Source organism: Thermobia domestica, chromosome 8, assembly GCF_964235325.1.
Source record: "Thermobia domestica chromosome 8, izTheDome1.hap1.1, whole genome shotgun sequence".
In the NCBI taxonomy this organism is placed as follows: Eukaryota; Metazoa; Arthropoda; class Insecta; order Zygentoma; family Lepismatidae; genus Thermobia; species Thermobia domestica.
The window spans coordinates 78,454,870-78,469,024 of record NC_137461.1 but is presented as its reverse complement, the minus strand read 5'-3'; the positions used below and the strand labels follow the sequence as shown (position 1 = coordinate 78,469,024).

The following is a 14,155-nucleotide window of genomic DNA, read 5'->3' as shown; positions in this document are numbered from 1 at the left end:
TGAGAAGCTATCATTTGGAGGAAGTATGAAGTTTTCAGGCTAGCAAGTCGGATTCGATTCAAATCTATATCAATATTTAGTGCTCAATTTCTGCTGATTCGTCCCGCAAGTTTTAACATTAGTGCTATAACCAGAACGAGGATTATGAGAAGTTGGCCCACGACCAAGACAGATTCGCTTCAAAGCTACGACAATATTTAATGCTCGATTTGTGCTAACATCTGCCGCAAATTATAGAATTTGTGTTGTACCCAGAACGGGAGAAAAGAGAAATGATGATTTGGGGACAAGGTGAAGTAGGCCCTCATACGAAGTCGGATTCGTCTCAAACGTTTGCGAAAATTTAGTGCTGAATTTGTGCAGATTTTTGCCACAAGTTTAAGAATTTGTGCTATGCTCACAAAGAAAGAAACGGGAACTATGATTTGGTGGAAGTGTGAAGTTTGTCCACATACCAAATCGGATGCCATTCAAACTATGACAATATTTAGTGCTCAATTTGTACAGATTTGAGCCGCAAGTTTTAGAATTGGTGCTGTATCAAGAACGGGGGAAATGAGAAAGGACGACTTGGGGGAAATGTCAGGTTTCCCTCCCACAATTTGGATACAATTGATATCTTTGCAAATATTTAGTGCTCAATTTGTGCTTATTCGTGCCGCAAGATTTAGAATTTGTGCTATAACCAAGAGGGGATATTAGAAACGATGCCTTGGTTGTATGAAGTTGTCTCCCTTATCAAATTGGATTCGATTCAAACTTATGCCAATATTTAGTGCCCAATTTGTGCTGATTTGTGCCGAAAGTTTTAGAATTTGTAGTATACCCAGGAGGGGGGAAATTAGAAACGATATTGTGGGGAAAGCGTGAAGTTTGCAATCCCCAAGTCGAATTCGATTCAAATCATTCCAATATTTAGTGCTCAATCTACTCTGATTTATGCCGCAAGTTTTATAATTTGTGCTATAACCAGAACGGGGGGATTGAGAGGGAATGATTTGGGGGAAGTATGAAGTTGGCCCCGCCCCACCCTCAAGTCGCATTCAACTTGAACCTACTCCAATATTTGGTGCTCAACTTACGCTAATTTGTGGCGTAAGTTTCAGAAATTTTCCTATACCAAGAATGGTTGAAATCAGAGACGATGATTTGGTAGAATTATGGAGTTAGCCTCCCTACAAAGTCAGATTCGATTCCAACCTAAGCTAATATTAAGTGCTCGATTTGCGGCGATAATTTCCGCAACCTTTAGAATTTTTGCTATATCCAGAACGGGGGAATGAAAAACGATGATTTTTTAGAAGTGTGAAGTTGTCTCCCCCAACTCGGATACGATTGAAATCTCTACCAATATTTAGTGCTCAATTTGTGCTGATGTGTGCCGCAAGTTTTAGAATTTGCGATATATCCAGAGCGGGTGAAATGATAAACGATGATTTTGAAGAAGTTTGATGTTAGTCCTTCACCAAGGCGGATTCGAATAAAACATATGCCAATATTTAGTGCTGAGTTTCTGCTGATTTGTGCTGCAAGTTTTACAATTTGTGCTATACCCAGAACGGGGGAAATGCAAAATGATGAGTTTGGGGAAGTGTGAAGTTGGAAACCCACCAAATCGAAAAAGTTTGAAATCTATGCCAATATTTTTGCTCAATTTGTGGTGATTTGTGCCGCAAGATTTACAATTTGTGCTAAACCCAAACAGCGAAATGAGAAATTGTTGCTTTGTAGAAGTGTGAAGTAGAATCCTCACAAAATCGCATTCGTTTCAAACTATGACAATATTTAGCACTCAATTTGTGCATACTTGAGCCGCAAGCGTTAGAATTTGTACTGCATCAAAAACGAGGGAAATGAGAAACTGTCACTTGAGGAAGTGTGAAGTTTGCCCTCTACCAAGTTGGGGTCGATTCAAATCTCTTTCAATATTTAGTGCTCAATTTGTGGTGATTTGTGCCGCAAGTTATAGAATTTGTGGTAAACCCAAAAGTAGGAAAATGAAAAAGGATGACTTGGGGGAAGTATGAATCCCCCCACGAAATTGATTCGATTCAAACCTACGCCAATATTTACTGCTCAATCGGTGCAGATTTTTGCCCCATGTTTTAAAATTTGAGTTATACTAAGAATGGAGGAAATGAGAAACGATGATTAAGGGCAAATGTGAAGCTGGCCGCCCAAAAAGTCGGATTCGATCTAAATCAATGTCAAAATTCAGTTCTCAATTTGTGTTAATTTATTCTGCAAGTTTTAGAATTTCTGCTGTAGCCAGAACGTGGGAAATGATATATGGTGATTTGAAGGAATTGTGAAATTACACTTCACACAAGTCAGATAAGATTCATTTTTATGCCAATATTTAGTGCTGAATTAGTGCTGATTTGTGTCGCATTTTTTAGAATTTGTGCCACACCCAGAACGACGGAATGAGAAACGATGATTCTAGGGAAAGTGTGAAATTGGCCCTCCGAGCAAGGTGGATTCGATTCAAACCTATGCCAATATGTAGTGCTCAATTCGTGCTGATTTGTGCAACAAGGTTTAGAATTTTGTGCTATACTCAGAACAGGGGAAAAGAGAAACGATGATTTGGGGGAAGTGTGAAGTCGGTCCAACACAAAGTGGGATTCGATTGATACCTATCCCAATATTTAGTGCTCAATTTGTGCTTATTTTTGCCGAAAGTTTTAGAGTTTGTACTATACCCAGACATAGGAAATGAGAAACGATGATTTGTGGGAAGTGTGAAGTTGACCCCCACGAAGTCGGACACGATTGAAATCTCTGCCAATATTTAGTGATCAGTTTGTGATTATTTCTGCCGCAAGATTTAGAATGTATGCTATACCGAAACAGAGGAAATGGGAAATGATGGCTTGGTGGAAATGTAAAGTTGGCCCCCTAGCGGGTCGGATAAGATTGAAATCTATGACAATATTTTGTGGTCAATTTGAGCTGATTCCTGCCGGAAAATTTAGAATTTGTGAAATACCCAAAAAGGGGAAATGAGGAAGGATGACTTGGTGGAAGTGTGAAGTTTGACCCCCCCCCCCCGTCAACCAAATGGTACCGATTCAAACCTAAGCCAATATTTAATGCTTAATTTGTGCAGATTTGTGCCGGAAGTTATAGGATTTGTGCTATACCCAGAAAGTGGGATATGTATAACGATGATTTGTTGGAACTATGAAGTTGATCCCACGTATTATGTCGGATTCGATTCAAATCTATATAAAAAATTAGTGCTCAATTTATGCTGATTTGTGCCGCAAGTTTTAGAATTTATGCTATACACAGAACGTGGGAAGGATAAATGGTGATTTGAGGGAAGTGTGAAATTGTCCTCCCCACAAGTCTGATTCGATTCAGTTTTATGCCAATATTCCGTGCTCAATTTGTGCTAATTTTTGTCTCAAGTTTTAGAATTTATGCTACACTCAGAACGGCGGGAATGAGAAGTGATAATTTTGGATAAAGTGTGAAATTGGCCATTCTACGAGGTAGGATTGGATTCAAACCTATGAAAATATTTAGTCCTTAATTTGTGCTTATTTGTGTTACAAATTTTAGAATTTGTGTTATGCCCAGAAAGGGAGAAATGGGAAAAAATTCGGGAAAGTGTGAAGTTGATCTCACCATGTCGGGTTCGATTTAAACCTATGCCATTATTTAGTGCGCAATTTGCGCTGATTTGTGCCGCAAGTTTTTGAATTTGTGCTATACCCAGAATGAAGGATATGAGAAACGATGATTTACGGGAAGTGTGAATTCATGCTGATTTGTGCCGCATGTTCTATAATTTGTGCCACGCCTAGAACGTGGGAAACGAGAAAGGATTATTTTGGGAAGTGTGAACTTGGCTTCCCATCAGGTCGGATTCGATTCAAATCTATACCAATATTTAGTGCTCAATTTGTTCTGATTTGTGCCTCAAGTTTTAAAGTGTGTGCTATACATAGAGCGGGGCAAGTAAGAAACGATGATTTGATGTTAAGTTACCCTCACCCCATCCTCAAGTTGAATTTGATTCAAACCTTTGCCAATATTTAGTGCTCAATTTGTGCTGTTTTGTTCTGCTCGTTTAAGAATTCTACTGTACCCACAACGGGGAAAATGATTAATGATTATTTTTAGAACTCTAATAAGTCATCTCACTTCAACGCTATTTCGATTCAAATCTATGACACTACTTAGTTCTTACTTTACTGTCTATTTAGTTGTGCTGTTACATTTCCAAAATTTCACTTTTAATAAGTTCAGAATTCTGTGCTATTGTTTAGGTCCATAAACTTGGTGTGCTTAATTGGCCAATCAGACATTAAAATTGTGTATAATTTTGTACACATTTTGTACATTTTGTACATCTTTTAAAAATTTTTACACCCCTTGGCTTCTGGAAATTTGCGATCAAATCTCGCACTCAAAGTTCACGTTGGAATCAACTGATCCGACATTTAACCCTTAGATCCATGGAAAAAGAGGTTATCGATTACAAATCAATTGTTTTTCAGAAATTTGAATGGAATTTGTTAAATGCCTTTACATGAAAGAAGAGAGTATTGTATGGGTAAAAGTAATAATATTTAGATTTTCTGTGCCATATAACAAGGAAGATCAGAAGTAAGCAAAAGGCTTGGGTTCCAAGAGAGTCCATAGCTACTATGCATCCAAGTGTTAAGTAGCTAAAAATAATCTGCTAATTTTGTAGGCCATTTAATTAATTTTGTACTCCCGTGTGTTTCGAGAAAATTAGCTTCAAAATTTAGAACTCATACATAAACTTGGAATGTGGATTCACCATATCGAAGAATTGGGTAGGTCAAAAGTAATCTCCCAAATTTGTACACTTTTGTACACTCTTAGAAATGTTTTCTAAACCCCTGCATTTCGATAAAATTAGAATTAAACTTACGGATTAGGAGAATTGAGAGAATGAGCTCAACAATGGTCAAACCCACCTTTTTAAAAATGGACAAAAATCAAGTTAAACACATGTGGTTTTTGTACAATATATGCATGTACAATGTATGACAGACTCAACCACTTGTGCTTGCTTTTGTTATATTGTACCAAAAACACGTGTTTAAGTTTAATTTCATTTTTCTCCATTTTTAAAAATGTGGGTTAAATCACTGTTATGCTAAACCCCTCAATTCATACGTCAATCCGTCGAATTCCCGACTAGATAATATTATTCATTTGTTTCTACTTCTGTGAGATTTAGTTAGCTAACTGATAGTAAGACAGTGGAGACCTGAGACAGAAAATTTAAAATATAAGCTTATACTATAAAAGGTTAGAAATCCAACGCAATTTAAAGAGCGAACTGATAGTAGGTGTTCTAAAAGCTAGATATTCAACGATGGTGATTGCGAAACAAAAGGAAAATTCTAAGTATTCTTCTCAAGAAATTGAAATACAACCATATTGAAATAAACTTAATATGCTCTTGTGAAGTATTTCTTTAAGTGATAAAGAATGAATGAAAAGTTCACCAAGAACAATCTGCAGAATATACAAGGAAACTGCATTGGTTTGTCTGCAGCAGTATTCTTGATACCGAAGACAAATAATACTCAAAATATTAACACACAGTTTAATTATTATAGAATAATACATATTTCCCATAGGTCATACATCGAAGCAACACTTCGTGCTCTTTTGGCAAAGTTTAACTAAAATATTTTTTAACCGAGAAGTACTAAGGAATTACTCTTAAAATTAAGCACAAGTCAGTGATTCAAAACCAAACTTGCAATAACGGTCTAGATCAGGTATAGTGTTGTGTTGAAAGATAATGTAAATTCCATTCTAACCAACAATCCAGTTATATAGTTACTTGGGAGATTGAATAAAGATTGGACAGTATATTTTTTTAGATCAAAATGGTGAAATACCTTACTGTGATCTGATTTGCCGAGATGTATCATTTACATGTATGAAGATCTTTCTTTAAATGTGTTGCACTTAATTATCATTATATCATTACCAGAGGAAGAAAAGATCAATGGTTCTGTAAGACTACTTGTCCAATTGAATATCAGTGGAGAAATGACGAAAAACAAACCGAAATCATAATTTCAATCCAAACTTCAATATTTGCTCTGTAATCTTCTGAGTGTACACGAACAAATAATTATTACGAGCATTATCAAAGTATCGAATTATTAATGTATGATCAAACCCATGTCAAAGCTTTGAATATAAGGACAAATTCGGATTTTGTAATCAATTATACCAAACAATATTAATTGTGGAACCAACATTTATGTCGAAATTTAAAATACTTCAATAACGTAACTAAAAGAAGAGAAATTCCAATTTTACACTACATAGATAGATAGAAGATATTACAGGTTGAAAAGACTATGTTTACTTTAAGTTAGTACGAGAAAGTTTAAAATTTGGAAATATAAGTATTCAAATTAATCTTACCAGGATGTAACTCTAAACACTGCCGTTGATAAGACGATCTGTTTATGTAGTGAGGGACACTTAAATATATGTACAAAGGAAAATAAAACTAGATTTTCTCACAAATTAACATCAATTATGGTTTATAAATCCATAAAATGTAGACTCAACAACTACGGATTTACGTGCTGTAGAATATTCTAAAACAAAATTGTTCACAAAAATCACACGGACATAGCGCCAGCAAATATATGATTGTTCTCTCCATAATTTATTCATGTTAAATGTTTCAATCCAAAATGAAAAATATGAATATTTTCTTTATCGTGTTGCGTAAGCAATTATTCAGGGACTATTTTCTCCATTGGCAGATAACATTCTTATATATTTAAGAACAATGTGTTTTCAAGATTAAAGATCATAGGTATGTCCACAGGAATGCAGTACACGTTAAAATGTCTATGGAGTATAGTGAATTAAACCAAAGTTACGTAAAATATTTATCTTTCTGAACTTTGCATGTTTCCGATGGTTTATTAATGCAAGAAATCAGACAAAATACACTAATAATCTAAAACATATACAAGTGATTAATGTTAATGAAAGTAATGACACAAAATATAGTAGTTATTTCACCTTAAGTTAATGTGGTGTTTTTACAACAATTTGGGTAACCACACAAAATACAACAATAAATTCACCTTACATAGATGTTACAGCTTGAATAGAATACAAATAATAACAAAACGTACAGTAGTGAATTATCTCAAGCTTATATAATGGCTTAATAATAGATGTTTTACCTTTTACTGTATCACCGTAACTGGTAATTGCCTTACTGATCAGTATTTCATTCTATAGTGGTCATTAGATACTTTTGGCAAATTGTAACCACTTACCTGGACCTGGAGGTGACTTTATCACTCGTGTGAAATCCTCGGCATAAGAATTAATTGCGTCATCCTACAACCGTCAAGAATTTATTAGAGAAATCTGAAGACAACAAGACGAGTAAATTACATTAGCAGGAATAAATCATGTATTTATGTATTTATAAGTGAGGACAACCATTAGTTGATTAGATTTAATTTGTTACTCGGAGAAGACAATAACTTTAAAACTTATCCTGACTTTGTCATTACAAGAACGTATCCGGAGATCACCAAAACCCATGATCAATAAAAATATTTGGAATTAGAATTTCTCGAGGAAAAAGTTTGGAAAACTATCTATTTGACAGACCTATCTCTTCGAGTGAACTCTGGGCCTTTTGTGTAAACTTCTCGTGAAAGATAAATTATTTTCAACAAACTTGATCTTTGTTAATATGTTATGCCTGTGAGTTGACACAGAGAAATTTGTAACTACTACTTGTATAGTCTATTTCCTATTTTTATCTCTTAAAATTAGCCACCCATTTCGAACTCAATTTGCATTTACTCAAATGTAATTGTTACTATAATCTGTAATGTCATTGAGTGTCACCTGGTACAGGTTGTTAGTTTGAACCTCTTATGAATTTACTAGTAATTTATATTTTAATTAATCTTCCGACGAGTCCTGTCGGTGGTGTTGATATCACACCCGTTTCGAAAATTTCTTAGTCAAGGATAATTTAAAATATTATCTAAATAGTCGCCTTTGCTAGCATATTACGTTAATATAACTATTTCATGACTTTGAGAAATGAGTTATGGTTATGAGATTTAAGGAAGATTTAAACGGGTAAACTTTAGTTCTTTGCGTCTGTGTGTCACTGTAAATAGGTATGAATTATACCTACAGATCGATATCTTTGATGATATATGGTGTTAAACGGTGTACGCAATTTCCCAATTTTACGTTGATGATCTAATTGCAACTTCGATACTATATTATTTCAATTTAATCACTTCACAGAAGAAGATCAATAACAACATTAAGATTTGAGCATGAGTGTGGTAAGGAGTTTGATTTGATCTGTGGGCATCAGTAGACTCAAAATAAAATTGTTAAACGTAATCCATTTTATATTTTAATTAATGAAATTAATGTACAATTTTAAATTACAGTACAAAAAGAGTTGACGCTTTGGGTCTTATATCTATAGGTAGTGTCGATCGTCGAACGATTTGGCAGCTGGACCATTTGTCTCCTAACAAGAACATACATTTGAAGTACTGTTGATGGAATTATTGTACCCAAATAACACATTGTGTAGCTTAATTACCATACATTAAAAATATATACACAGTGTACATACTTTCATTTTATTACGTTGAATTTAGTTTATCTCATATAATGTTACAGTCTAGCGGACAAAGTTTGGGTTAGTTGAAAACAAAAAAAATGCCGATGTAGATCAGTCCTTATTGAGAAAATTGAAAGAGTGAAACCACGTTTAACAATAAATTGTTATAGGGAATGTGGTTTGAGGTAGGAGGAGTAAAGAATAAAGGATTTGTGTAATAAGTTTATTAAGATTATCATTAAAAGAGATTAGGTTTGAGATCTACACGGAAATTTAAACTTCTACTTAATTTTTAGCTCTAAGAAGTGCTGGGAATTCGATTGATTTTTGAGAAGATCTCTTGATTTGTTAATTTTACTAGCAATCTAGTGAGGGATTTGCACGAAACAAACCTCGTGATATTTCATCTAGCAGCTGTAGAAGATGTTCTGCTTTTTGGATGCAGAAAAATACTATGAAGACTAAAATACTTCTGATACAAACTTTACGTACAATTTAGATTTACAAACTTTAATACGCATAAATGTCAGAAATCTTATAGAACGGCATTGTCTGTTTGTTATCATGTAGACATGTAGTTTTCAACGATCTATTCATTGTCCAAAATATAGGTTACTTCTTCTTCCTTAACCCTCTTTTTAAACATGGACAGGTCTAATATTATCCCTGGCCCATTTCAGTCTTTAGGAACAATTAACTTTTTTCAGTCAGTTCAGTGTCGAAAAAGCATATCTTCACAACCGGCAGCACTTTACTAAACTCGTAAATGATTGAAATTTGATAAAGATTCCGATTTGAATATTCTCTTCTTAGAGCAAAAACTGTAACAGATAACGAAACGCGTATTTTCCAACTGATTCAACTTCCAAGGAATGGATTCAATCTTTCGTTAAGCTCTATAAACCCGGAAGTGATCCAAATTAATAATTTTCGGTTCCAATATTTTTCGCCATAGTACAAAAATGGTAGTACGTAGCGTCAAACAATTTTATGAAAAAGGATCAAGTTATAAAGAAAACAAAATCAAAACCTGCAACATTCCACTAAAACTACAAGATGTTGAAACTTACTACTACTTCCGGTCACAATAAACATTTCCTTAAAGCAAAAATGGTAAGAGGATTCGAGTATCATTTCTGCAATCTATTCAGTTACCCAATAATACAATCAAGCTCCTTCATTAAGCTTGTATTCAATCTGGAAATGGTTAAAATGATCAATTTTTGATTTCAAACTCTATCGTGACAGAAGAAAAGCAGTAAGGAATAGGAAGTACTGTTTTTTTGAACTTGGATTCAGTGTGTGTGGAACACGTACTATGTTTAGTTTCATTAATATATTACAACCGGTAATTATGGATGTATGCTCATGTACAAAATGATTGTCGCATATCTATAACTGTCTTCTTGTAAGAATATAATTCGATAATGATTGTGCATGTTACTTTTAATAGTGATACTATGTGTATAATCGGGAAATGTATCTTTGTGGTAGGAAAAGAATTATAAATACCAAATTAGAATAAGTAAAACAAAATGTTGCTAAATGGACAAAAAGTTTTATTTTCGTTTTATTGTTCTTGTTTATTGCTCTTTGACAAGAAATGTGTTACTATACATGTCTTTGCCGATCATACACATACTAACATTGTAAGAATTAGTGAATTCCTTATCAACTTATATTCATAAACCACTTAATTATCGACATGAGGCAATAATTTTGCACATGAGTGTAGCACTGCAAGTTTGAGTACTAAAGTCCCATAATTTAGAAGCCAACTGTAGTTTCACGCTAAAGCTCACATACATTTAAATTTACATAGTCATTAAAATAATGATACAATTGTATGGGAATATATCCAGAGTTTCAACTCGCAAACAAACATTTCTGCTTTACCATAACCATTGTTAATTACTACCTTAGTACTATGTAAGTAAGTCACATGGGAAAAATTTTGAATTTTATTATTCAAGTTCAAAAGAATAAATGTTGTATAGTACACTACTTCTTGCATATTGTTTTCTTCCTTTAGCTGTAGTGATAAAGTATATTCTTTTCACCAACATGCCATTCTTCAAGGGTGGTGAATTTAAAGTTTACTACTGATACTAAAAGGCACAAGATATATAGAAATCTTCAAACATAGTTGTTTCGATTTATGGACTGATAATGGGGATGAGCTATATTTATATTATGACAATATATACACTAAGGGAGCTAATCCATACATACATACACAATATATTGCAAAATTTGTTTCTCTGTATAACACATAAATTATATTAATTTGCTTATAGGTTGTTTGTTCTAAGTTTTAATAATTTCAAAACATCTAATAAAATATTACATTTACTCTTATTTTTGCGAAACATTCTTACTTTATTCTTGTTTATTTACATCGAAACAGTGAGAATACTCATAACACTGTTTCCAAGTACAGCAACAACACATTTTATAGGAATTTCGAATTTTAGTCCAATCCCCAATTGAACTCCTTACTATAGAAAGTGAACATGTCCAACATTTTTAAAATTCTGATGATAATGTGATGATAATGTTCCTAATAGGTCAATGGATATGTAGCACAGAAATGATACTTTTCCGCTCAATAATAACGACACCTTAAATTTTCTGTGTTACGGTTGAAATATTGTGAAGTTAGTTTTATTCAGTTCTTTTTACCCCTTCTGCAAACATTACGACATATGGACATCTTTGCTTTCAGCAGTAAGCTCTTCGATTGAAGACCAAGCAACTTTAGATGCCAGTGTTCAAAGTATTGCATGTGTATTTCTACGTCGCATTTGCTGTCTTGTTTCCTTACATTTTTCTTACGTACTGCAGATCTCCACGGTCTGCCGATTTCTATGCGTTCCATTTTGTGTTTTCCGAGATTTTAATGTCATTCGGAATACCATTCACCGATGATTTAGCGTAAGATTTTCTCCTAGCCTTCTTTTGTGTTGGACAGAGATGAAGAGAGAGCAATATATGTATTTCCAATCATCTTTCTGTAACACAATGACGAAATTTTCCCGTTTGTGAGACAAAAGAAAACATGCGAGTTCACCATTCTTACGCCAATGGCATTGGTGAGCAAAGGGTAGTACCACTTTTTAACTCTTATTTTGATTTTGTATTTTTGGACACTCCAATCCATATTATCCAATCCTCTCATATGCTTATTATATTCAGTCACCACTTTAGATTGGCTGATGTGAACATGTTACTTGTCAGTTTTACTCCATCGCTTCAATTGTGAAAGAGGCTCGATGTGTTCGTGGTTAGATAGAAGCCTCACGCAGATGTTATCGTTCCAGGTGACATCCAAAATTTTATTCAAATCTGAAGTCAAATTTTGCAGGGCAAACGTTGCACTTTTCTTCATCTCTTGCATGTTTATTCTGTTGAAACAAATAATTCCTGTTGCTATTAATATCAATATCTTGTAAAAGGTTCATCAAAGAAAATCCCAGGAAGAAATTGTCAAATTACCTTTTTTCCGTATCCAAAATAGAAATCATTTTCAGAACAAATGATGGCTCAAGTCCGAATACACTCGTAACATCATCTCCAGGATCCTGGGACTTACCTTCATACAATAGCATCCTGTAACAATAACCTGTTTCTGAGCAGCATATTGCGCATTGTTTGAAACCAAACCTGACATGCTTACCATATATAAACCGCTTTAGGTAGAAAGGTCCGTAATATCGAAAGATTTGCTCATCTTTACTCACATTTTCAGAGAGCACACCAAATTTCGGTAACTTTTTATGTAGTTTGTCGACCAATGGGCGAATCTTATAACTTTTATCCAGTTGTTCTTCTGAAATCTGTAAGAGCTTCAAGTTGTCACTGAGATAAAGAAAAACTCTTGATTTCAATATACATTTTGATACTGATGCATTTTCTCACACATCGCATATCCATGTCATCGTGTTCACACGAATACACATGTTCATGAGGAAGAAAATGATAACAAGTAAGAAGATGATTACCAAAAAAGTTATTGATGCACTCATTTGAAAGTGTAGTGTGACATATGCTAGGGTAAAGCATACAGTCATTGGCCATCAAATAGTGATTGGCCACATTGCGATTAAAAGTACAATAATAAGGACGTGCTTCGAAATTTCTCGTAATTATGTTGCTGAACCGGACGGCGATTGTCTTTTCTTTGTTTGTAAATCGTCATTCTTCCGCAAGATTGCGCCTTTGTAATGCTAGAGTTTCGGAAGTGGAGACATGTGTGGATCTTTCTGAAATTCTAGGTAAGTCTTATGAAATTCTTAAGGATTCTTCTAACAATAAATCAATCGCTTTCAAGATTTAAAGTTGTTTTTCTTGTGGTAATTGATGATAATGGATTTCTTAAGCTTTGAAGCACTATATAACAGAATTTCTGATATCTATTTTTTTTATTTTCTTCATTTTTGGGGGGTGGCTAATAACTATAGCCTGATTTCTCTTCATTTACAGTCATTGGCCACGTATGCCAATTACTATGTATTTGCGCAGTTAATAAATGTGGCAATTTAAAAATATTCTGAGCCTTTATTATGCACTTTATGAAACATATCTTTTTCTCACGTTAATCTGAATGTATTTACCAGTTGTTGGCATGATGGCCAATGACTAAATATATCGGGTGGCCAATCACTATGTACAGTTCTGATTTCTCGATTTTCTGTTTCAGGCTTTGCAGTCGTAATCGCAAGAATGCCAAAAGTTACGATAAGGATATTATAGAGAAGGCTCTCAGTGAGTTACATGAAACAAAAGCATCTCAGAGATCCATAGCAAAGAAATATGGAATTCCAAGAGCTACGTTACAATATAAGATAAAGAACCTCGATTGCAAGAACACGTTTGGTCCTTCCCCTATTTTATCTAAAGAGGAAGAAGAGACTATTGTTCGGTAAGCCCAATTGATATCTGCATTAATACTTATGTTCCTACTTAGGTCTACTAATCTATGTATTCACTTAAAAAAACGAAAAATACAGAAAACTGCATTAATATTTCGATATATTATTATTAGCATTCAATCTTTCATAGTATTCTTCTCAAGCAACTAATTGGAATCATTAGCTACTTTTTAATTAATATCTTTTTTATATTCCAGGGTTTATATTTAATAAAAGATGAATTAGCATGCTTTAATATCAATCTAATTCAAACTGCATGGAATCAAATATTAGTCGACCACTAAGAGATGGCAATAATAGTATTGGTGACATTCATAGCATTATTAAACGTGATTTCTTATGTTGTTGTTGTCAGTGTAGAAATGTATATCGGAAACCTAAAATTTAAAGATAGGGCCTATATTTCTAAACTTTATTTCTAGTTTATTAGAGCGACTAATTTATTTTCTTTTTACAATATTGCAGGCTTTTCTAAAGAGACATCCGGAACTGAGTCAGCGCACTGCAGAAGATGTAACGTACGTATAAGTGAGAAAGACATTCGCAGTTGGTTACAGGAAATATACAGTTATTTACAGGA

General features: G+C 33.9%; 1 protein-coding gene across 1 annotated transcript in view; it reads right to left on the bottom strand.

The window, feature by feature from the left end:
- Positions 1 to 12,314, bottom strand: part of LOC145692191 (methyl farnesoate epoxidase-like) — a 44,747-nt gene extending 32,433 nt beyond the window's left edge. The window contains exon 1 of the mRNA XM_081767488.1: positions 12,237 to 12,314. Coding sequence (XP_081623614.1) covers positions 12,237 to 12,314 — 78 coding nt within the window. The remainder of the gene's footprint in view (positions 1 to 12,236) is intronic.
- Positions 12,315 to 14,155: the final 1,841 nt, after the last annotated feature.